Genomic DNA, 26,356 nt, shown 5'->3' with positions numbered 1-26,356 from the left:
AAAAGGTCACTGACTCCACGACTGTTTGTGGGACGCTGCTGTGTGCAATTGGCTGCCGCGTTTCGCCCACAAAATACACAGTCAATTCACTTTACAACATGTTATCTGAGGCGCTTTGAGATGTCTAAATGACATGGTGAGGCACTATATCAAATGCAAGGATTATTATTGTTATTATTATTACAGAATTGAGGCATCGGTGGCAACAATGCATTCAATTGAGTAGAAGAAGCTTGTGGTACCCAAATTCACCCAAGTGTAACCGGCCCCATCAGTGACAGACCCATAAATACACCACATTTCTCATTTAAAGAGAAAAATCTGCGGCTGAGATAATGTAGCTTCCCTTTCTTGCCACAACAGACGTTGAACTTTGTTTCCTTATTTTGCACTTACAATTCCTGGTTTGATTCAGTCAGCATTCACAATGTTCACTCATCAGTTTACAGAGCAGGCAGCTCATTAACCAGCACGTCTCTTTAGCCTTGCTGTTTCATAATGCCTCCCTTTTGTACATGACAGCTAACAAACAATACAGTATTATAAAAATAACTGACACAAAGCCGCAAAAAACAGGGTGTCTGGCTTGTGTTTATTAGGTAAATAATAAATACAGATCATACTGAGATTAAAAGCCTGGAGTTAGGGTTAGGATTATTTCTCACAGCGCATTGCATAACAGTGATCTTCTGACTGTGATTGAATGTGTCAACACAACGGACTTTCACTCCAACTCCGGTTAGTCCCAATGTGTCCAGTTGACACTACCAGGAACTCCCAGAGCTGCGAACCTCTCACACAATTCTCTCAAAACACAAAGCAACTTAGTCTCAGCATTCGACTATATTAGGGTTCTATTAAGTAGTTGCACCAGAAGATGGAAAGCAGAGTTTTGACCTTCCAGAAGGATATGAAGGCGTATCATCAAATATCTATTTGTGTCTAGAAGGCACAGCGCAAAGGCAAACACATTCACACACAGTTAATGTCCTCCTAAAAGGAGGAGAGCAACTTATTTGTGGGTCCAATTTCACTCTGGCTACTGGAATAGTGACTGTGAAGGGACTGGTGGTGTGATTCCGATCATGGGTTTAAGAGTTTATAGTAATCTTGCAAAGTAAATCTACATAAGCTATAGCTCCTTCGATGGCGCAGTGGTGAAGCACCACCTAGGGTAGCTCTTGGCTGTGCAGTGGCTGTCCAGTGGTTGGGACCACAATTGGCCTTGGCATCCTCTGGATCAGGGTGATGAATGCCAGCCAGAGTTTCTGATCACTGTGCAATGCAGCCCTGATGAATGTCAGAGAAAAGAAGTGAACTTGACTTGAAATAAAATCCTAACATTCTCCATTTGGTTCTCTCTTTCTCCTGGCTATTTGTCACTTTAATGGTCAGTGAGTAAATAACAATAATCTTGTACTTGGTATTAACGCTTTTCACATCAGGAGGACGTCTCAAAGCGCTTCACAGGAGCGAAGTGACTGTGTAATTGTAGGAGATCACTGCGGCCCATTTGTGCACAGCAATGTCCCTCACAAACAGCCATGAAAATCTTTACAAACAAATCACAGCTTCAATCAGATACACAAAAATAAAACCTTTTACAGTGGTCAGATAGATTGAAAGCGACACAAAATGTATTCTTTTTGTTAAAATAGAAAAGGTTGTCAATGAGAATCTACAGATCTTCATCATGGCTGGAGCGTCCGTGTGTTAATATTGTTACTGCTATCGGACCAGTTCCTGGCTGTCTCTCCTACCTCCAAATACGTCAACGAGTCAGGCAGGGAGCCAGTCACACCGGCCGCTGTGCTGTGGGGTGACTGGGGTCAGGCTGTGTTTGGGCGACGACTTTGGACGTCAGTTTGACGTTGCTCAGCCGCCCCGCCACCTGCCCCCCTCCACCCACGCCCCACCCCCCTCCATGTTACTTTTCATTGCAAACCTTTTTGAACAAAAAAACAAAACCTGTGACGTAAATAACGGCAAACCAGAAGTCACAGGAAGATGAGAACAGGAGAAAGCCATTCAGCCCGTCAAGCCAAATCCATCAATTTATTAGCTCAAGGCAGATCTTCTAATCCTGCCCTTACTCCATCGCCCTCAACAACACCTTCCCATTATAATATAATAATAATCCTTGCATTTGATACAGCACCTCATCACATCTTCGAGATGTCTCAAAGTGGTTCACAGGATATACCGTAAAGTGTAGTGACTGTATACTTTGTGGGCGAAACGTGGCAGCCAATTGCACACAGCAGTGTCCCAAGTGGTACAGTCTCCTCTATCCAATACGAGGAGTGTGCTTTATACAAGTGGGCAGTGCCAGCCATCTGTGCCCATCATTCCCCTATGACGCTCTGCAAAGAATGTAACAGAAGATGGAACCGAGCCAGTCCCTTCCTGCTTATTCCTGGTTTCCCTGCTGCTGTTCATTTCCAATCCAACGAAGAGACGCAATAATAATCCTTGCATTTGATACAGCAACTTAGCCTGTCGGCAAAACACCTCAAACAACTTCACAGGAATTTTACTGTAAACTATAGTGACTGTATCACAGGTAAGTGCGACAGACATGTTGTGCAAAGCAACGTCCCACAAACAGCCATGAAGTGATGGCCAACCTCTTCTCCGGGAGATTATTGGCCAGAACTACGGGGAAAAACTCCCTTCTCCTTTTCGGATATTGCCGTTAGCATCCACCTGGACAGACAGACAGCTCCCTGGTTTAACGTGTCAACCGAAGAACGGCACCTCCGACAATACAGCACACCCCTAGCACTGCACTGGCCGTCAGTAAAACAGCAGCCTTTGGAATATTTGTTTCAGTGTTTTGGAAGCTCAGGGATAAGCGGTCTTCCGCTCCCAGCCTGAACAATCGCCTGAACAATGGCTCAAAGAGTAGAGGGTCTGACATTGATCTCTAGGTATCACGAAACACCAGGGTATGATCCTTGCTCTGTGCTGTGAGATTCCAGTCATCAAAGCACAATATTCAACAACAACCATTTGCATTGATATAGTGGAGCAACGCCTCGGAATGTGTTCAGCGCTTTGGGACGTCCTCCCGAAGTGAAAGGCGCTCTATAAATGGAATCTTGTTGTTGTTGTTGTTGTGTTCAACTCAATAGCTAACGTGCTATGATTGATCTCTGTTCCCTGAGTTGGGAAGGGGAGATATTGGCAAAGCTCCTCACTGAATGTTCTGGGGCGGGGAGAGAAGAGAAAGGTTTTGGTCAGGCTTGGATTTGATCCACTTCAGCATCAAATAACCTGCCAACGTTTGTGGCCAGAACCCAAGCATGAAGAATGGGTAAAGATACTGGAGATGTCTTTTGGCATCGTGGTGATCTAGTGCGAGCTGTTTCCTAGCTCAAGAATGTTTGATGTTGCAAACAAAATGGCCACGTTGGTGCAGAAAGGAACAGTGCTTTGGTTGCAGCCTCTCCCGCTCCCCCCTTGTTATCCTACATCCAACCAGGGCTACATCTAACCTCACTGAGCAAAGTAGGACAACACGTTTCACAACCAGCGCTGACACCCCTCATCTCAATTTTAATTCACAGCAAACAGATGACTACAGTTGAGTTTCACTTTTCTGTTCCTCTCATAGATTTCCTCCTCTAGAGAGACGGAGGCTTAATCTGCCCTTGTCTGACAACACCAATGTGGTCAAGTGAATCAGAGGTGATCAAAAATGTAGCTCTAGCTTGGAATTTCAAGACACTGCGTATCAGGCAAACCAGGCCACACAAGTGTGAAGCTGATCATAATTGGCATGTGATGGTGATAATCAGGATGGTGCTGTTTGCCTCTGACAGGGTGAAATATTAATAATAATGTATCTGATATAGCGCTTTATCAGAGCATCAAGATGTCTCAAAGCACTTTGCAATTATACACTGAAGTGATGTGACTTTGTATTTTGTAGGTGAAAGAGGTATGTAGCCAATTTGCACAGAGCAATGTTCCACAAATTAGTTTTATCTGAAGGATTGTTGGCCAGGACACCGAGAGACAGAGTGAAACTCCCTTCTCTTTGCAAATAGCACCATGGGATCTTTAACATCCACCTGAACAGACACGGGCAGACAGGGCCTCGGTTTAACATTTCATAAGAAGGATGGCACCTCCGACAATGAAGTGCTCCCCCAACACTGCACAGGAGTATCAGTGCGGACTATATCAGAGCAGAGTGCCGGCAGGGAATTCGCACTTTCTCCCCACCAGGATTCAATGTTTCCCAATCCAGATTTCAAGTCCCTCATTTCAGTCCACGGTATCTTATCTTACACTGTCACGTACAATGTGGTAATTAACACATCACGTGATGAGTATCATCTGGTAAATGTGAATGTTAATTAAGTGTTTTGTTTGCATCACATTTTGTTCATTTAAAAGCCCCCTTTGAAGTTCATTCTTGTCTCAGTTCCTCCCGATCTCACAATCCGCCCACCTGGAAGATTTGAGTAGCATCACTCCTCCTCTCTGTATATCCCTTAATTTCTGTCCCTCCCACATGTACTGTGTAGCCCAGTGTGAACCGCACCATAGAAACAAGGCAATCCAGGCTTTATATCCACGATTCAGGAATCACACATTGTGATTTTAGCAGCTAAATATGAGAACAATTTGGCTCAGTGAGTGGACTCCTGTCTGAATCAGAGGGTTGTGTGTTCAACCTCGCACCACCCCCCCCACACACACACATCTCCAGGTCTCCATGCTAATGTATTACACCACCCAGTCTTAGGTTTATTTACTCTGTTTTCTTGGGGGGAAAAAAGATGGCGTTTTAAAGTTTGTAACCAACATATCTATTTACGATAATAATAATCCTTGCATTTGCTAGAGCTCCTTATCACGTCTTTGAGACATCTCAAAGTGCTTCACAGAATATATTATAAAGTGAATTGACTGTATAATTTGTGGGTGATAAGATGACGTGTGTTTTTTCGGGTTGGCCGTTACAATCAAAAAGTAGATATTGTAAGAGGTGGAAACTTGCTGTGTGTTTAGTTGTCTTTTTATCTTCTGCGCGTGACAGGTTTCACATACGTAGAAAAATCTGCTCTGTACGTACAGCGCACTCTCCCACAGTGCTTCCCGGTGATACACTGACAAGCAGTCCATTTAATACTCTCGCTGGTTGCCACCAGCTGCTCTCATTTCTGTAGCTGAGAAACACTGCCCTATTTACACAGTTTGTGTGTGAGGTTCATCAGCTGGTCTGTTGTCTGTTGATTATGGACCCCAGTCGAAGCCCTGAAATCGTATCACATCTCTTACTGGGAGTCAACATAGAAACCAGGATTGGCCAGAGTGGGCAAACACACCAGCGAAGGAGTAATGCCAGCCGAGTGTTGGGCTGCCAACAATCACTCCCGTCTTTGACGTACGTGGCACCTCGCTGTGTGCAAAACAGCTGCTGCATTTTGCCTCCCAAAATCAGTCACTACACTTCACAGCAATTCACTCTCTCACACTTCCGGTGTTGTGAGAACTATTCTTAGTTGAGTTATTTGCTCCTGACCCTTTCCCAATCCCAGGGCTGTTGAGGGTGAATGGAACATCCCTGCCAACCTCTCCTCCTCACTGAGATCAGCTAACCATGAGATCAAACTAAGATCCTTCCAAACCTGGGTTAGCAAGAAGCAGTGCACTGTGGGGAGAGCTTGTCATGTGCATTTGTTGTTGCGCAAATCATCCGGCTGTTGATAAATGAGAGTTGAAAAGTGGATGGTTTCAATTGATGAACGAAGCCTCGTCTCCATTGAAGCCAAATTTGTTTTTAAACCAGCTGTCACCTTCGAGCCAGTGCAATCCCTTTCGCATTTCGGTATCAAACGCCAAGCTAACAATACATTGTTCAACGAAGGATAATGAACGAGCTGGCAGTGCCATTAGTGTGAGTGTACAGATAAACAGTCATCAGTTAATTACAGGGAGATTGTTATCTTGTATGAGATCCGTATCGTATGCTTTTCCATTTAGGATTCTGTGTTGTCGCGAGTTTGTGATTAATGTTTGTGAAATACGCAGATAGATTCATGTGAAATATGTAATTAGTGCCCATAGAATTTTTTCAGTAATGAACAGCGAGGTATTTGTCAGATATCTGGGGTAATGGTGTCATTTGCGTGCTTGTCATCACACATGAATTACACCAGTTTGTTTTACTCTGCCAACAACACAAAGCAGACCAAACCAAGCACCCAGAACATTAAGACTGCAGATTATCCAAATAGCCAAACACCTACTGCCCCCAACAACCTCATGGGTTCATCCCCAGACTGGTCAGTCGGTCAGGCTTCTATCCTGTGGTTTTATGATGTCTCTCCTGCTTGTTGAGATTGTTGTCCTGAAATCCCTCCAGGAACCCACACTCCTGGATTAAGTTCCATCCCCAGCTCAGTTTCTACACAAATGCCAAACATTGCTTGGCACGTTCTGTAGTTCAGGTTATTTTGTAATTCTTTCATCTTAATTCTTTGAGACATCTGATAAGATGCTATATCAAATGTAAGAATTATTATTATTATTATCTGCTTTGTGATCACTTCTCATCTTGCTCTGAATTCTGTATTTAATATTTCAGATCTCTTCCATTCGCACCCCTCACCACTGGGTTCCCATTTGGCCTGTGAACCTACCCGCTACGTTCAAGTGTTGTGGGGTGGGGGATTGGCAGGGGGGACAGTGATAGCACGGGACAAATTAGATAGAGAACCTTGTTTAAAAAAATCCCCCAAAATTAAATCGATTGAAAACTCAATTGACGAATGCCTCAAATTATGGGAACTGCATAAAACTGTAGCGTTGAGCGCAGCAAAGTCTATTAGGATTGTGGTTCAAGTGCCGTAATAACCCATGTCTGATTTGCTCCTAATTCCCTTGTCGATATTCGACTCAAATTGTTCCCTACAGGTAGAGTGCTCTCATGGCAAGCGCCGGTATAAATTGTCACTGTCGGTGTCTGATTACATTCTACAGCCTTATTAATGCTATGTGTAAATGAGAAAGAACCATCACACATGCACCACTGATCAGATCTGTGATGCACCTCGGCAATTATTTTAGTTTATTTGGGATGAATCCCTGGTTTACTGGTGGTTGCGAGAGACTAATGAACTTTGCGCTACTCGTAACTGTGTTAAGGCTGTATTTATACTGCTGTAAGTGACAGCTGAATTCCACTGCCCACTCCACATCCCATTGGGTGCAATTGGAAACTGCAGCCTTTTTTTGGAGAGCGATATGTATAACTCTGCTACTCTTATTATTTCATGATATTAAAGAGTTTGTGATTCAATCTGCTCTTTAATGACAATCCTTCCGTTAGATATTGCACCTTTCATGTCGGAAAAATTTCACAAAGCGCTTCTCAGGATTTACTGTCAAGTGCAGTGACTGTATTTTGCAGGCGAATGTGACTGTCAATTTACACACAGCGATATCCCACAAAGAGCCTTGAAATGAATGATCCATTTTATTTGGGGTTTGTTAGCGAGGCACTGGCAGAGAGAAACTCCCTTGTCTTTTTGAATAGGCACATGCGATCTTTAACGTCCACCTGAACAGGCACAGATGGGACCTTGGTTTAATGTCCCATTCACCCCTGACAATGCAGCACATTCCCCAGGACTGAGCGCTACCAATGGAACCAAGTTTAAGAGAGGATTATATTTTGTTCAATCTTTTATAACCTTGTGCAGCTTCCTCACCAAATAAGCTGCATTTCATTGCATTTCACCAGTGAAAGGTATATTTATTGTTTGCAGAATAATTTTTCATCTACACTAGGCTACAAAGGAGTTGCAATTATATCAATGAATCAGATAGTGAGAAAGTACATTTTACTGACATTTAATTTGCTTTATCAGCCAAACAGTTTTACTGATCTCAGTACTGTATTTGCTCTTGTGCTGTTTCTCACAGATCACATCAAGGATGTATGATTTCAGCTGACGGTTTAAGGAGCTGCAATTCTGCTTTTAAAAGAAATTAACTACTTCTTTTAATTAACCTCATCAGAAAGAGGACCTTGTCATTTAGTTCTTTAATGTTCACTTCACTGTAAGCCCACAGAATGTTTTTGCGCACTGCTGTCTTCAGCCTTTTTTTGTACACAATCGGTTGTTGCAATGTATTAGATGCTGCGTATAGCTGAGTTACAAGCCTGTCCTTATTTTGTCTAATTAATGCAATTACTGTCACACATATTTATATAGGTGCGATATGAGGTGGCACTTCAGTGATTTGTGAAAACTTTGTCTCTCAAATGATGTAAAGTGTCATTTTTCACAATTTCCCCAATGGTATAGATGCAGCCACACTGCACCACATAACAAGTTTCATTTGCGTAGCTTCTTTCCCATAAACTAATCTCTTCACGTCATTAACAATGGGAGCACAGGATTCTGAATGAGAAGTGAGACGGATTTCAATAAGTAATAAATTCAAAATAATCCTTGTTTACTATGTAGCAACTCTTTCAAGGAAGGAGGACATCTCCTCACAGCCTAACCTTCAGTATGTCCAGCACAAAACCTCTGCTGAAACCCAGGATTACAATCTTCCAGTTTATAACTAACAATTGAGGGCCATTGCAATTGACACCATGTGTTATTTCAAGAATTCAGTGGTGCGTTTTCTCTCGCTGCCCCCGTTACTTTAGATTTGGCCTATTTTGGATTATTCCTACAATTCTGAATGGGAACCTCCCTGCTGATAATCGTGTTGCCATTAACAACCAGAGCAATTTAATATCAGAGAGAAGGCCCACCACTTTCGTTATTGTTTTGTTAGTGAGCTCTTTACATTGCATTTGGCCTGGGGGGATATTGGAGTGGCTGCACATTGGAGCAGGAGGATGCCATTCAGCCCATCAAACTTCTTCTGCTGTTTTTTTAGACTTTAGCAGATCTTTTAATTCCATTTCACCATCTCTCATGGTTCAGCGCGAATTAGCCTTAAACAGTGGACAAAGTTAGCCTATGTTTTCCAGGAATATTCCAAGATTCATCCAATGATTCCAGGAAAAGGCGGAAGGATTCCTGGCAGATGTACTGAACAAAGATCCCTACAACAATGATTTGGTTGCAAGGGATCCTCATCTGCCCATAGAGCTCAGATTGTAAATTCTCTTTTGTGTCTGGTTCTCGGCAAATGTCAAGGATTATTATACACTCAGAAGACGTCTCCACATATAGAGCTCAGGGAGTTACGGATGGATGGATAGATAGAGAGATGCTCCGCGTATCGACCTTCAGAAGGTTACAGTCAGAAATCGATACAACAAGCTTCGGACTCCAATACTGAAATGTTTTACAACGCACGACACAGAACACCAGAGATTTAAAAATGAATGAGAGCTTAATTAACAGGAAATATCTATTGTCCAGAGCTCAGTCTGATTGCAACCCTGGCTGTATAAACCCTGATCTTTAATGTAACCTCCACATTATAAGTGATTGGCAAGAGTTTTGAGTTTCCTTACAGATACAGAAGACATTAAGACTCCAGTGTGGCTCAACACAGCGCAAAACCCCTGATGTCAAGTGCTCCCAACCTTGCATGGCATGTAATTGTCACAGTGTGCCTCTAACTTTCAAACAGATACCAAAGTCACTCAACCTCGACAGTCCTTGTAAAATAGTGTCACCTATTCAGCGAGCAGAAAGGAGTTTAAGATCCACTTGAGCAGAAATTGTGTCAGGAACTGGATTTACTGGGCTGCGATTCTTCGAGGTTCCTAGGTACACACGCCAGGGTTACTCTGTCCTATTTTCTCTTCTCTTCAAAGGCACGAAGGGCCGGGCAGCCGTTGGTGTTACCTATGTGCGGTGTCCCAGAAACTGCACCAACTGGGACTGAGTGTCCCACTTTTTTTATTTTAGAAAGACGGTGTATTTTTACTCGCCGTTCATTTTCATATGATTTGCTCTTAATGTGCGTGTGGACAGCGCGATTGGAATGCGAGTTAAAACAAAGCCCTCGTTTGTGCCGAGGATGAAGAAACTGCTCTCTCAGCACCAATCAGAGTTTTGAAAGAGGTGTAACTTATCATTCAGGTGGCCTGTCATTTGGCCGCTCACTGAGTCACATGCTGTCTATTGAAACCGATTGGCCTGGTTTTACACTCGGACCCCATTGCAACACCTGCTGTGCATCATTGGCTGCCGCGTTTCGCCCACAAAATATATACAGTCAATTCATTTTACAGTCTATCCTGTGAAGCGCTTTGAGAAGTCTCGAAGACATAATAAGACGCTGTATCAAATGCAAGGATTATTATTATTATATCATTCACGAAAGCTAGATTTCACCTCGTTTTGCTAAAAGCCCCATTGAAAACAAAAAAGTCCTTTCATTCACAAATACCAAAGTGAACCACACTGCACAGACTGGCTCTCCTGAAATTATACAATAATAATAATCCTTGCATTTGATACAGCGCCTTATCACATCGTTGAGACGCTTCAAAGATTAGAGAACCCTGTTAGCACAGACAAGAGGGTCGAATGGCCTCCTTCTGTGCCGTAGTTACTGTGGTTTTGTATGAATATTTTGATAAAGTTGCACTTACCATGACTACCCTTAGTTGTACGGATGGGGGTGAAGTGGTTTTTGGAGGTTCTCACAGGGGAATTTCCCTTGGGGATCCCGTCGATGGCGGTGACGTTCTCTCTCTCGCAGTGCGGGACTGGGATTGGACCCTGGTTCCTCAGAATGTCTGCCAGAGCCCTGGAACAGTGCACGGAAAACACACTTATAACGTACAATAGTAACCTTTGCTTTGATCAGAGTGCATTACACGTCAGAGAGTAGTCTCAAAGAGCTTCACAGAAATTTACTGTAAAATAGAGTGATTGTGTATTCGTTAGTGAGTGTGGCAGTCAATATGCACACAGCAATAATAGTAATAGAAATCTTTGCATTTGTTATAGTGCCTTATCACATCATTGACACATCTCAAAGAGCTTCATTATTGTAAAGTGGATTGAGTGACTGCGTATTTTGTGGGCGAAACGCCCATATTATTTAAAATAAATATTTTTTTTGAAGGGATTATTACCCCCGAAAAATATGGAGTTATATTTCCTAGAGTTGAAGAGGTAAGGGGTGTTCTACTTGAGGTACCAGAGGTATTTCGAATAATTAGGGCAATTGACAAACCTGATAGGGAACAACTCTTCCCTCTCGTAGAGAAATCCAAAACAAAGGCATAATCTTCAAATCGGAGCTACCACAGTGAGAACTGAGATCAGAAAACATTGCTTCACACAAAGGTTGGTGAGTATGTGGAGTGCACTGCCATAGCAGGCTGTGGAGGAGAAATCGGGATTTTTAGAAGCAAAATGGAGACATAGATACAGTCCTTGAGAAGTGAAGGTATTATGGGATATTAAGAAAAGGTTTCAGGACAAACGATTAAGAGATGTGTGATGACGATGTAATACAATGATGGGATATACTTGGCAATTTGCAATACACTTTCTGCTGTTCCAGGGTTCCTTTGCCAACGGAGAAAGGTGCATATTACATCCAGAATGGTTATGGGAATGGCTGGGATTTCATGCCCAATACAAAGCAGACTTGAAGTGTGTAAGTGTGAATGTAACCCTGCAGTTGTAGCAATTCTGGTTCTCTTCAGTTCAGTTCTTCTGGTATTTGTGACCGATTGGTTGGTTTTGAGGGAGCAGCTTACAATGCAATTCAAGAGATTGGCAATGCACACTACATATGTTCTGTACTAATCATGGACCATGTTTATAAGTAGTGGTTTAAGCCTCTGACCTGCCACCAGCCGGATTGTTCTCGCCACAAATAGCAGAACGAGATTTTTTTCTTGCCTGACCTTTCCTTCCTCCAACTTCCATTTTCTCCTCTCTTTAACAATGTTATTGTTCGGAGAAACTAAATGTCACCAATTTTATTTCCTGTCACTGGATGTGACGTCGTCACGTGTGTCACGGCACAGCCTATCGATCCATGTTTTGTTTCTGACCAGAGTGGGTGGAATTTAATTTTCTTCTCATTTCAAACTCAATGTGTAACAATGTCGTGCAAGTCAAATACCCACCAGGCACTAGTAGGTTATGGGGATCAAACCACTTAATTGTGATCAAATATGGACCATTTGCACTTGCAATACTGCATTCATACAGGGCCTTCACACAGGAAAGCACCTCGGAGTGCCACACAGTCGTGGCCTGATCGTGAGCAAGGGAGAGAGAAGAGGAGGAGGTTATCATAGGTGCAGTCAAACAAGATGTGTGATGGGTCAGATCTCAATTAAGTGTCAGTGTGGCTCAGTTGGTATTGTTCTTGCCTTTGGGTCAGAACATTGTGGGTTCAGACTTCACGTTCAGCTCCTGGACTAGGTTGACTAGGTTCCAGTATTGGAACAGTGCTGCTCTGTCTTTTGAATAAGACATTAAACTGAGATGGACTTTAAAGACATTATTTAAAAGGATAAAATAATTTCTGGAGCCCTGTAGCTCAGAGGTTAGAACACTTGCCTCGCAAGCGAGAGGACCGAGGCAGGGTGGAACGTTGGGCAAGTTTCTTTACTCCACACACCCGCCTCTGTTACCAGCAGTAAGTAGGAACCCAGTTGTTAGTCGATTGGTGGATCGCTTTTCTGGGGTAATAATCCATCCAAAAAAAATAATAATGATAATTTGGTCACTCAATCCACAACTGTTTGTGGGACACTGCCTGTGTGCAATTGGCTCCTGCGTTTCGCCCAGAAAATATACAGTCAATACACTTAACAGCATATTCTGTGAAGCTCCTTGAGTCGTCTCGAATTGCTGTTGCAATTTGTGGTTTAAGATATTTTAATGTAATGAGGTGCTCAAAAAAAGTTCTTTCAATCTATACTTGTGCTACGTCATGGCACTTTGACGATTACTATTCTAAGCAAGTCAGACTGCAGACATTGGGAGAACTAACCCTCTTAGGGGAGGGAGCTTTCGCGTACGCTTCATCTTAGAAAGTACTTGAAAGAGTGGATTGAATCTTGAATTAAACCTTGGAGGATTTCGTAACACTGCCAATAACTCTCGGTTTAGTTAACATGGAACAACAAGCCCGCAGTGATCCATACATCTTAACCATACATAAGATTCCTTCACTCTTTTTAAAAAAATACTGATAAGCTTCCCTTTCACATCAATCTTCAAAGCACATTTTTTTTGTTTAAAAAAAACCCCCTGACAAGTGCTGTGACGAGGGATTGGAAACATAATGTGCAGAACCATTCTTAATAGATTGGAACGTGACATTATGCGATGATGAAGCAACCTGATAGCATTCAGCTTCTCAGACAGAGCTCCGACTCCATTAACCCTTTGCCGTTCGTATGTGAATGAGCCGAGATGGTGAGTGTAAGCAGCTCTTCCCTCACAGGGACTTCCTAGTGGAGCTCGAACCTTTACTTGCCAGAAATTCACCTCCGCGCACTTAACATTTGGGGATTCTGCCCCAGAACTGTACTCCAGCACAAGTGTAGAGAGCAGCAGAGGGGAAAATCAGCCTAAGATCTCAAGGTTTCTTTAAATTTGTGCAATTGACCAACCCACGATTATGCAGTATAATTTTATACAATTTACGTTTATACAGCGCCTTTCACATCAGGAGGACCTCTCAAAGCGCTTCACACAACTGACTGGGCACCTAAACGGGGGTAGGGGGGAGCTGAGGAGGGGAGGAAAGATGATTGAGTTATAATAATCCTTCCTTGCATTTGATATAGTGCCTTGCATGTCGTCAGGTCTTCTCAAAGCACATCCCAGGATTTTACTGTGAAGCACAGTGACTGTATTTGTAGGCAAATGGGGCAGCCGGTTTGATCACCAGCCAAATCCCACAAACAGCCATGACGTGAATGATTAATCTGCAACTTCTCTGTAAGGTTCCAAACAGCTTTATTCTGCCTGTGGCTGAGAAAGCTTCAGGTCGATGTATCTATCTTCGGTGATAACATAACGGGCAGCATTGGAAACGGTGTTTAGGGAGAGTGGTTTGGCGTTGTGTCGTGGTTTTATTTCACTTGGAGCAAAATGTAAACGTTTGTGTCATGTTTTCCCTGCGTAACGTTGGGAATTGGCCTAAATTATATGGATGGTCCCTGTTTAAATGTGCCGGGAATTGGGATGGAGTGGGAGGGAGGAGGTGGGAGGGGGGGTAGCACTAGCGTATATTCAATGGACCAAAGGATCTCCTGATATGCTGTACTTTGTGTGATTCTATGAATCAACTCACTCCTTTTTTACACAGTGTAATTCAATTTGAAACACCTCAATATCCATCATAAATCTGACGTAATAACTAATAGCACCCGAAGCAGGACGGTAGCTACTGAAAAAAACAGCGCTTCATAAATCGTCAGTTAAAACCACCCATCGTTTCACATCCCCAAAATCTGATTGTTTCAGCTATTTTTAAAAAGAATGTTTTGCTCAGTTAAATAAGAAAAAATCAAGCTGCATTGATTTTTTTTAATTGCTTTTTTCATGCACATAACACGCACGCACACTCTCACCCACATATAAAGCAGATTGGCTTTATAGCCTGATTGTCTGATACAGCGCCAGCCCTAACTGGAAACTTGAGAAAAACAGGAATGGTAAAGGATATGGGGGAAGAGCAAGTCATGGGATTAGAGTTGTGATCGAACACCAGCACAGATACATGGGGAGAAATCATCATCATCCTCGCATTTGATATAGCGCCTTATCACGTCATCGAGGCAACTCAAAGTGCAATACCGGATACACTGTAAATGGTTTTGACTGTGCATTTTGTGGACGAAACGCAGCTGCCAATTGCACACAGCAAATGACCCGTTTTTCTGCTGTAAACTTGTATGATTCTGAATGTCGCCTTGTGAAGTGTTAGTTTCACTCCAAACACCCGCTGTGGGTGGGTGAAGTCCATGATAGGGTGGGTTTTGCCCTGGTTGTGGAAGCAGTGACACACCAGGCCGTATGGAACTTTCCTTGGCCGAGCGGTGTTGGATTATTGTGTGTTGGCAACAGTAAACGAAGCATCTGCCGGTGACAGGATCGACATGCCATGAATGAATAGGCATAAGCTGCTGCAGATAGATAGAATGCACCAACTTCCAGGCTTGTTATCATGTCTGTATGGTCTAAGCAGACTTGGTTGATTTTTCTCCTCCGTAACCCAGGGGCAATGAAGCAAATTTTCGCTGAACTGTTGCCTTGCCTGAGATCAGATAACTCAGCCCAGATCTGAGATTTGTGAGTCTGTGTGACTCAGGGACACACTGGAAACATTTATCAAATCCTCCACATTTAGATCAGTTTTATCTGAATTTGCCCACAAACAATTCATTTTACAGGACATTCTGTGAAGTGTTTTGAGACGTCTCAAAGACGTGATAAGGCGCTTTATCAAATGCAAGGAATATTATTATAAACTGCTTTATTTTTAACAGATTCCAATCTCCAATGGAAAGAACCAGGACATATTAATGCACACTCTAACCTTGTCTGTGCTCCGCAGTGGGAATGCATCTCAGAACTGAGTGAGGCGAAACATTCCTAATTGTGTCGCTAAGTGAGAGAGACTCAGCCGTTGAATAAAAAATCAGGAGAGTGATATTGGGTCAGTAAGAACATTAGAGAGAAAATTTGAGAACCGGGGAAAGCATAGTAAAAACACAGCAATAACAACTTGTATTTATGTACTGTAGTACCTTTCAGATAAAACACATCTCACAGCAGAGAGAGAGGGAAAGAAATGAACAAGGCAGTAATGAAAGAATTGGAAACAGGCAGAAGAGAGAGAATATGACCATAGTAAAGAAATTAAAGAGAGAGATTGAAAAAAACAGGAAAGGGAAAATGAGGTTGTGGGAGATAAAACCACAAAGCATAATGTGTCAGAACAGATTTTAGAAGCAAAATGACAGAGGGAAGATATTGAAGAAGAACAATTGCTGGGAATAGATGTTTAGAAGGTCGGAGGGATGACTGAGAATAAATAGGTTCACAACAAGGTGAAGAAATCTTGCCTGAATTTTCAGTTATGTTTAAAGCTGGAATGCATCTGATTTTATATTATTATTATTACTACCTTCAGATATCTAGCTACAGTGCAATCAGGATTCTGACATTCTCTGCAGACACTACGCTTCATTGCTGCCCAAGAAGCTCATTGCCACAAGGGTTTGCTCTGAATCTTTTCACAATCTACAGCAAAAGTAAATTCCTGCACAATGGGACCAACATCCCAAAGGCAGACAATATTCTGCCGTGAATACCACTCTTCCCTGGACTGAAATAATCCCACAGTCAAATAGCCCCCAACGGGATCTAAATATCAACACGTTTCAATGCCAAAAGTGTTTAAACATCACATTTGAGGTCCAGATCAAGACGTACATTTTGGACAGTGCTTTCAGTCATCTATCCCCTCTCCCCAATCCCCCGAGAACCCCCACCCCCCAGCTCGGGTTTCGTCTCCCCACCCCCCACCCAGCTCGGGTGCACAACCAGGACTAGTAAACACTAGTAATCTCCTGTTGTGAAAGGTTCTACATAAATCTAGATGTTTGTAGGTCAGGATATCAAGGGATATGGGGTAAGGGAGGGTAATTGGAATTGAGGTACAGATCAGCCGTGATCTTAAAGAATGGTGGAACAGGCTCGAGGGGCTGAATGGCCTCCTCCTGTTTCTTTGTTTCTAATTCTAAATGTAAACTGCGTTGTGTTGTTGGGAAGTAAGACCCGACTGCAACACAATCTTGAGATGATGTTATTAAACCCTCGTAAGGCTCATTCCCATTGTTTGACGTGGCCTGAAACGAGGCTGGTGCCTTGGCTAACTCCAACATCCATTATCTGAGAACTTTTTATGATTTTCACAAAGCATTGAGCCAAGCCAGCAACCTAACTGCTACACTGCTATCTGCTGATAATGACATTATCCTGGTTGTTGGGTTGTGTGGGATTATGAGAGTTGTGGGTGGGTGGGGGCAGAGTAGCTGGAAACCAAGGTTACAAACCCAGTCCAGCTTAATACGATTTAGGATATTGCAATCTGAGTCTCGAGGTAAGGTGTTTAGGTCGCGTGAGATTTCTAACCTCCTGAAGCCCAGGCTTTGTGGCTGTGTGGGAGAAAGTTTGAAAGCAATCAATCTAAGAGGATATTGATTGACTTTGAACTCTATTCTCTGCAACGGATGTGTGCTTGGGGGATGTGTTTAATTTAGAGCCTGTTTGTAAAGCTTGATTAATTCTCCAAATTAGTCTGCACAGTAAACTGCAACAGCCCAGCACACACACAAGTCTCCTGTGCCTTCAGTGTTCCTCCTCCTGTCATCCTAGGGAACCTGTTCCCCATAACTGGAATTGCAGAGAATCATACAAATTTATACCACAGCTGGTTCTCTAAAAGACTCCCATTTGGTCACCTTCTCTTGTTGCTCCCCCACCACCATACACACCCTTTTAGATTTCGCTCTGATATTTATCTGACATTCCAGACGAGGGAATTTTCACTTTGTAGATGGCATGCACGGAACTCTGGGTCCTGCTCGGATTCTCTTTAAGTAATATGACAGGTTCCCACGTGTGTCAGACACACACTATGGGCGACCAAAAGAATAGAAATGCATCTAATTTGCTCTTAAAAACTAAGTATGGATTCCACCTCAGCCACGGTCCCGGTCGGGACATTGTTTGATCAGTTGGAAGGCAATGCTGCAATCATTGAAATAATACATTATCATGATTGTGCCCAATGAGCATATGATGGGGATTAAGGGAGAAGGACTTGGTGACGTTCAATTGAAAGGTTGAGCAATGTTAATACTGTAATTGTGCTGTCTACAGCTGTCAAAGAACGTCTGACTCCCCCCACACCCATTTAATGATTTAACCGCAGATTAGTGTGCCTACTATCCTAGCACAGCGGGCAACCTAAGCAAAGTGTTTCCTCAGGCTGTCACTGCCTGTCTTTAGTGACGGGTGCATTAGGCTAACTGTTGCTTCTGTGACCCAGCTGAACTGGAGAGAGAGAGAGAGAGAAAGACGTTTTGGGGTTATCAGTTCACAAAGTAATGAAAGAAACTTTGAAATCCCCCCAAAAATCCTCCTTTGATCCTTTCCGCTAGGAAATCCTCACTTATTTATTATCCTTTAATTTACTTTTAATTTCTCCTAATAAAAAGACTCATTTTCAAGAAAAAGTTTTGTGTAAAACAATGTAAGAATTGAACGTTTGTGACCTGACTTCAGCGTCTTGAGAAAGTAAACTGCAGTCCAACACATGTGGTTAGACATTCTTTGAATCCATGTTAAATTTATGAGGTCTGTATATTGTTATTGATCCTCCTAACAATAAACTCTCAGCAACGTTAGTGTAGAAAGCCCCATATTATATCCGACCATCTTGTATTATAAAGCTGCTTCAAATTTTATCAACCACCGAAATCGCATTGTTTTAATATGGTCCAAAAAACTAGAACATGGGGTTACTGATTGGAGCTCAGGAGAGGAAAGGTGAGCAGACAGTTCGGATTTAATTACCTTAAGCAAAGAACAGTGAATGTTTGTAATAGAATATCCAGGGAGATGGTGAAGGTAGATTATCTCAGTAAATTCAAGGGAGAATTAGTTAGCTACTTGATGAAGAGATTGATTGAGAGGCTTGAGAGATGGAGTAGTACAGGGTTAAATATTAGTTTTTTGTCACTAATGATGAGACCAGTCATATAGTTCTTTCCTACAGTATTTCCTCCCTGTCCCCCACCGATCCTAGGCTGCTGTGATTTGCATCACACTATGTATAATGGTCGTGAGTGACTGTGATGAAATACGCAGTCACTACACTTAAAAGTATATCCTGTGAAGTACCTTGAGGTGTCCTTCCGATGTGAAATATTCTATATCAAGCGCAAGGATTATTACTTATTATCTGGTCAAATACGCGAGTTAATCAATGAATGGGAGAAAGGTGTGAGAAACTGAAATAATTTGATTGCAATTGAATGTAAGCAAAGGCTCAATGAACTGTCATCAGAACCCTGGAGTTTACTGCTTCCTATTATTTAACAGAATAAACGACCATCCTGTACGTTCCTGCAGAAAATACAATACAGACGATCATGTGAGCCATCGAAACCCATCTGTGCTGGTGTTAGCTTCTCCACTCAGCAGCCTTCTCTACTCTCAGTGCCTTGCACGCTCCCCACAACCTTTCCTATTGTTCTTTGCGGATACTTATAATAATCCTTTCATATGATAAAGTGCCTGATCACGTCATCGAGACGTCTCAAAGGGTTTCACAGGATATACTGCAAAGTGAACCGACTGAGTATTTTGTGGGCAAAACACGGCAGCCAGTTTGCGTACAACCCTGTCCCACAAACAGACAATAGAGTGAGTGGCCAGTTTTATTTGGGGGATTGTTGGCCAGGAAACCAGCAAAAACTCCCTTTTCTTTTTGAATAGTGTTAAAAGATATCTTCAACATCCACCTGGACAGGCAGCCGGGAATTCGGTTTAACGCGTCATCCGAAGCACGGCAGCTCCAACACAGCACATCCCCAGCACTGCATTGGTGCGTCAGCTTGGACTACATCATTCCAAGTCGTGACGTGGAGGCTTGAACACAAACCTTGTGACTCAGAGGCGAGAGTGTTTCCACACTGCGCCAGACTGATGCACAACTCACTTCCAAATGCTGTTGGGGTCTTAGCTTCAATCAGTGCCCGTAGCAAAGCCTTCCGTGTTCCAGAACCTCCGGCAAGAAAAAAAAATGTTCAACCTCTTGCTATCTTTACAAACTCAACGTCATTTATATAAGAACCTACAACAGGAGGCGTTTTCTCTTTGACCGAGCCTTCAGCTCCCCTCTCGACTCTCTTCCTCCTCCTTGCTCCCTCCCTTCCCTCACCCTGACCATTTCCCCCCTCCTCGCTCCCTCCCTTCCCTCCCCTCACCCTGACCATTTCCCCCCTGCTCGGGTCATGACCCAACTGTGCAGCGCCTTGGGACGTCCTCCTGACGTGAAAGGCGCTTTATAAATGGAATCTTGTTGTTGTTGTTGTTGTTTCTGCATTTACCTGGTTTCATTTAATCCTTGACCCTCATTCCATCGGCTGACGTTAGGGTATGAAATTCCTGAACCAAATAGGTAATCGGGTATTCAAAATTAGCCTGACCTGTGAGCTGCTGGGTTATGTGCACGGAATGGCGAGGTGGGTTTTGTGGTGGAGGCACGATCGTGGTTTGTACATTAATTGATGTGTTCTCTTTCTAATCTGACGTTAATCCAATATAATATAATTTGCCAACAAAGTGGGAGACAAAGGGACTGTCATTTCACTTTGGAAATTGTAGTGTGTTCTTTCTTTCCCCGACACAACAAAAGCCATTCACTCACTGCAGATCATGCTGCTTAATGTTTTGATAAAGGTGATTTAATAGGTCAGTGACCCTCTGGCAATGTAATTATTGTTACTCCAGTGTCTACATATCTGCTTGACTTTAGGGAAGCGGCTTGTTATAACATGAGGTTTCAGGATTGATTGATTGGGGAGATGAATCTCTTTTGTTTAGCAGGTAAAACCCGCGAGAGACCAGTAATAAAAGGGGCTTATGGTCAATGTTCTCAGTTCCATCCGCACACTGTATCATCTACAGATTCCAGACAAGCCTTTCTGCGGTTTTACTGATATCTCCTGCCATACCGTCTCCAGCCAACACCAGAGTGTTTCAGTTCCTGCCTGAGCTCATTAGATCAATGGATCTGCATTGCTTTGCTCTGCTCTGTGCCTAGGGTGAGAGAGATTGGTTACCAAGTTCAATTTAACCATCGGAAGGACAGGTCCGTGCAGAACGACTCCTATTCAGTGCCAGGTTTATTATTTATATTGCATTGTACACATGTACATTTATTTTTGTTTAAATGTGGCCTCTGAGCTCTCAGATTTTTTCTGGGTGGGGGGGGGGAGGGTTGAGGGTGAGGGTAAATGTTTTTTAAAAAAAAAGAGCTTTGGGCTTCACAAAAACAATAACAATTTGGTCACTCAAAATCCACGACTGTTTGTGGGACGCTGCTGTGTGCCATTGGCTGCCACATTTCACCCACAACTATACAGACAATTTGCTTTACAGTCTATTCGTGAAGCGCTTTGAGACGTCGAGAAGACGTGATGAGGTGCTGTGTCAAATGCAAGGGTTATTATTATTTTTCCAGCCTTCCATCCCTTGTCCAAAAGCGAACCTTGTCCATTTCAGAACAGATGCTTTGCTCTATGTCTACTATTGATGTGACAACCAGATAGAGAAGTGTCACACTGCGCCTCAGAGGAACATTAAAATTGGGGCATTAAATAAACACAAAAAAAGGATATATTTTACGAGTGCCCCCAGAGAGAGAGAGAAATCTGGTGGATTGGCAGATCACTTTCAGGGGGTAATAATCCCTCCAAAAAAATAATAAACATGTGGTCACTCAATCCACGGCTGTTTGTGGGGACGTCGCTGGGCGCAATTGGCTGCCGTGTTTCGCCCACAAGACACACAATCACTACACTTTCCAGTATATCCCGTGAAGCGCTTTGAGACATCTCGACGGCGTGATCAGGCGCTGGGGGTCACGCGCCAGGATTATTATTCTCTATAGTATTATTAATATGAAACACAGCCGCCTTACCTGGACACGTTCATTTCCCGAGGAGGTCTGGTGGCTTTGTCGTAGGTGATTTTGGCGAAGACTCCGGCCACGATGACAAAGGCGATGACCCCACAGGAGATGTAGACAGTGGTGTTGGTCTGGTCTTTGGACGGATCGTATTCATCCTTGAACTTGTCGGGGTCGGGCTCTGTGGTCACTTGCGAAGGCTCGCGTTTGGGGGTCACGTAGTTGTTGCAGGTGTTCTGGTCCAGTTTGTAGTTCTTGTCCTGACAGCAGTAACGCATGAAGCAGGTGCCACAGCAGTAATTGTAGGAGGTTTTGTTACACTCAAAGTCCGGGTCCCACTGTCCCGCCACGTCGTAGTGACCCCGACACTTCTCCGAGTTCTGCAGGACCAGGGGCTTCATTCTGCTGATCTGCAGCACAGGGACCACCGCCGTGGAGTTGACCCGCTGCTCCCTGGGGTGAGACAAGTCCTGGCGCCTGGGGGAGCCCAGGGTCTTGTTGCTGCTGCGAGTCCTCTCGGCCCAGATCAGCAGGTTCAGGGGGTCCAGGTAGATGAGGAATATCAGGAGGTGCTGCATGTCTTTGGAGTCGTGGGTTGGGAGTGAGCGACGCGGTTCCCTTCCGATGATCTTCCTTTCCAAAGACGCACAGACGCGCTGCTCCTTCCCTACTGCTCCCTCCTCCTGCCCTGGTCCAAGGCGCCTCCAACACAGACCACCTCCCGCATTGCTCTCTCACTCTCTCTCTCTCTCTCCCCCTTCCCTCTCTCTGTGTCTCTGTCTCTCTCTCTGTCTGTGTCTGTGCTCAACACACGCCCCCCCCCCCCCCCCCCAGTGCTGTGTGAGGCAGCAATGTGATATATATATATATCTACACGTGTGTGAGATGTTCCCTGTCACTGCGGCAGGCCGATTCGATGATGCTTCTTTTTCTTCTCGATTCTCTCCTCATTCAAAGCCCCCACACCCCCCCCCCCAAAAAAAAAATAATCTTGGGATCTCTCTCCCTCTCTCCCCCCCCTTTCTCTCATGCAACGGATTCCATTTCAGGTGGATTTAATTCCTCTCTCTCTCTCCTCCTCCTCCCTCCTTCCCTCTCTCCTTGTCCTTTCTCCTCCCTGCTCTGGATCAGGAAGTTTCAAAGAGGTTTTTCTTCCATATTTCGGGAGATTTTTTTTTTGACACCCACTCCCACTCCCACACGGTGGCTTTTCCTCTCTGGTTCACCGCTGCTCCGTTCAGCTCTGCTGGAAAAGGGGAACAAGAGAGAGAATAGGAGAGAGAATAAGAGACAGAGAGAGCAGCTCCTGATGAAAAGCCCCACACACTGAACACCAACTCACAGCCTCAGCCCCAACCCAAACACTGTACTGGGGAGAAAGGGTGGGGTGGGGGGGGGGGGGTGGGGGGGAGAGTGTGTGAGAGAGAGAGAGAGAGAGGGGGGGAAGGGGGGCGCAGAGAGACGATAGCGCTGGTCACACACTGAATACTAACTCACAGCCTCAGCCCCGAGAGGAAAGATTGTCAGTAAAAACAAACCCAAATCTCCGGATTCTTGAACGCTGCGGTTCAGAGCTGTTCCACTGAGCGCTGTTCCCCTCTCACTGCTCTGTCCCGATGGGCAGCGCTGGTCCAACGCCTTCAGATTGGGGCTAAATCGCCCCTTTTCTGTGGGCGTTTGAAATCCGCGGTCGCAAAAACAATGGATGTTTTTTGGGGGGAACGCAATATATTAAAATAGGGACCAAGACACCGTGACTAGTGCAGGACTGTGTCAGTGAGGGAGGGTCTGTCAGCGGTCTGTGTCCCTTGGGTTTATCGGGGGGGGGGTGGGGGGGGATTGGTACTCACCCCCCGCGGCGGCTGCCTCCGGACTCGCCTTAGCACAGAGAGAGGGAGAGACAGACAGAGGGAGAGACAGACAGAGGGAGAGACAGACAGAGGGAGAGACAGACAGAGGGAGAGACAGACAGAGGGAGAGACAGACAGAGGGAGAGACAGACAGAGGGAGAGACAGACAGAGGGAGAGACAGACAGAGGGAGAGACGGAGACGGAGGGAGAGACACAGAGAGAGGGAGAGAAGGAGATGGAGAGACAGAGAGACACAGAGATGGAGAGACGGAGAGGGAGAGATGGAGAGACCGAAGACACACAGAGAGGGAGAGGGAGTGCTGAAAGCCCTCAGTTTGGGTACTCCTCACTCACTCACCAACCAGTTCACGTCACCGTCTGGCAACACCCCGGCTTCTAATTAAGAAACATTAACCAACACACACACACGGAGCTTTTTTTAAAAATATATAATTATAAACCTCTCTGTGAGATCAGACACTGAGTATTTATTCCATCTGCAAATAGCCGGAGAGATGCAATTGGCTGCTTCCACTTTGGAGAGACTGATCCACTGACTGTCCACACAGCACCTCAGCCATTCCCCACATCAAACTCACAGCTCAGGGAGAAGTCTTCATGGAAAGCAAATGGAGCTGATCTCAGTTGATGTCGAAGAAGGAGTGGGGGGGGGGGGGGGGGGTTGATGGATGGAGTGCGGAGGGAAGGGGTTGGGGGGAGAGGGGGGAGGGAGAGTGGGGAGTGGGAGGGGGGAGGAAGGAAGGGGAGAGGGCTTTGGGAGCTAGAGGGGTGAAGAGGGGGGTTGGGGGATGGAGGGGGAAGAGGGGGGAGGGAGAGTGAGGAGTGGGGGGAGGAAGGAAGGGGAGGGGTTTGGGAGCTAGAGGGGGTTGGGGGATGGAGGGGGAAGAGGGGGAGGGAGAGTGAGGAGTGGGGGGGGGAGGAAGGAAGGGGAGGGGTTTGGGAGCTAGAGGGGGGTTGGGGGATGGAGGGGGAAGAGGGGGGAGGGAGAGTGAGGAGTGGGGGGGGAGGAAGGAAGGGGAGACGGGTTTGGGAGCAAGAGGGGTGAAGAGGGGTTGGGGGAAGAGGGGGAGGGACAGTGGGGAGGGGGAGGAAGGAAGGGGAGAGAGGGGTTTGAGAGCTAGAGGGGTGAAGAGAGGGGATTGGGTGTGGGCGAGAGAGGAATTATCTATTTTGATTTAGTTGTGTCCTCTGTTGCTCGAGCAGATACTGATATTAATAAATGATGAATACGAAGGGACTGTGTGGGGAACCGGTGGGAATTCTCCTAACTGAGAGGCTTAATAAATCTGGCGGTAGAGTTTGCATGTGGGGCTGCGAGGCAGCAACATCCCATGTTTAGGGCTTAACCATTCCCAGGCACCAAGGGCATTGTGAATTTAACAAATAATAATAATAATAATGCTGCCATTTGGCACAGCGCCTTCTCACATGTTCGAGACGTCTCAAAGCGCTTCACAGAATATACTGTAAAGCAGATTGACTGTACTTTGTGGGCATAACAGGAAATTCTATCCAGAAATGGTAACTAGTGCGTTGTTCCAATCGTTAGATACTGCGTGATATTTTTATCATGCTTACAGAAAATAAAAACACTTTTTTTTAATCTTATTTTTATAATTTTGAGGGCAAGTTAAACAGATCGGGAGCTAATAGAGGTTGCTTAGCAACGTGGCGCAGCACAGTTAACACCGGATTATTTTGTACTTCTTTTTCTCTCATTTACTGTGTGTCTTGACTTTTCACTTGTGGGGAGAGGACACGGAGAGTCTGACACGGAGTTTACCTGATTGTTGCTGCTTCCCCTCGGGATGGAGAGTGAGAGGAACTGATTGAAAGCTACACGGTGTAAGTGAAAGGTTACAACAGGTACATTTCACACCACACTTTCTCCACAACTTTCTCAGCAAGTGTCGGTGGATTGTGAGACGCGATTCCCCATCCAGGTCTGACCAGATATGGTGGAATTCGTGCATAACTTTCTTTTTAAAAAAAACATTTATCCTCAACCAGTGAAGGAATAGTCCAGGAAATGAGTTGTTATTGGTCTGGAACGTGCTGTCTGAAAGGGTGGTGGAGACAGATTCAGTAATAACTTTCAAAAAGGAATTGGATATATACAGTACTTGAAAAAATTGCTCTATGGTGTGAGCGCGAGAGTGGGACTAGTTGGTAGCTCTTCCGTAGGCACGATGGGCCAAATGGCCTCCTTCTGTACTACGTATGGTTTTCTTTTTAAGGTGCCTTGTGTTTCCAATAGACAACGATGTGTGGTCAATAAAGCTCAAAATACAGAGACTTTTTTTTGCATTGCATTTTCATCTGTTAATAAATGATCTGTTTGGGAGCTCAGTAATACTCGGTGACCAAAGGAAAAGAGACAGGAATGCCTTCATCCTGATTAATAATGGCCAAGGACCTTTTGGTTTGCACTGAGAGGGTTAATTGTTCCCAATAAGACCAGACATTATCATTAAAAGAGCCTGTGAATAATATGCGATATCGTTGGGCGCAAATTGGTTGTCTGTTTGCCTACAAAACAGTCACTACACTGTATAATAATAATATAATAATATATTATATAATAAATCCTGTGAAACGCTTTGAGATATCCTCCGGGCATGAAAGGCCCTCTGTCAAATACAGGGATTATTATTATTATATTTCTGGCAATCCTGTGCTCTAATTTCTATCTTCCTGTCAGTTTTATAGCTTTCAGGCTAATTACTTAACGGTGGCGTTGATAAACAGATTGGAACAGATTAAACTATCTGGTAACTTCATCAGAAACTCTTTG

General features: G+C 44.3%; 1 protein-coding gene across 2 annotated transcripts in view; it reads right to left on the bottom strand.

Annotated features, from left to right (window-relative positions):
• LOC103175702 (protein shisa-6) overlaps nucleotides 1-22,450 on the bottom strand; it is a 92,483-nt gene extending 70,033 nt beyond the window's left edge. For both annotated transcript variants that reach the window (XM_007888871.2, XM_007888873.2), the window contains exons 1-2: nucleotides 21,703-22,450; nucleotides 10,592-10,749 (exon numbers count right to left, since the gene is read on the bottom strand). In XM_007888871.2, coding sequence (XP_007887062.1) covers nucleotides 10,592-10,749; nucleotides 21,703-22,268 — 724 coding nt within the window. In that variant the 5' untranslated portion in view covers nucleotides 22,269-22,450. The remainder of the gene's footprint in view (nucleotides 1-10,591; nucleotides 10,750-21,702) is intronic.
• Between the last annotated feature and the right edge of the window lie 3,906 nt (nucleotides 22,451-26,356).

The sequence above is a fragment of the Callorhinchus milii genome, unplaced genomic scaffold (assembly GCF_018977255.1).
Source record: "Callorhinchus milii isolate IMCB2004 unplaced genomic scaffold, IMCB_Cmil_1.0 Scaffold20, whole genome shotgun sequence".
In the NCBI taxonomy this organism is placed as follows: Eukaryota; Metazoa; Chordata; class Chondrichthyes; order Chimaeriformes; family Callorhinchidae; genus Callorhinchus; species Callorhinchus milii.
The sequence above is the reverse complement of the archived record's forward strand: the minus strand, read 5'-3'. Positions and strand labels throughout refer to the sequence as shown.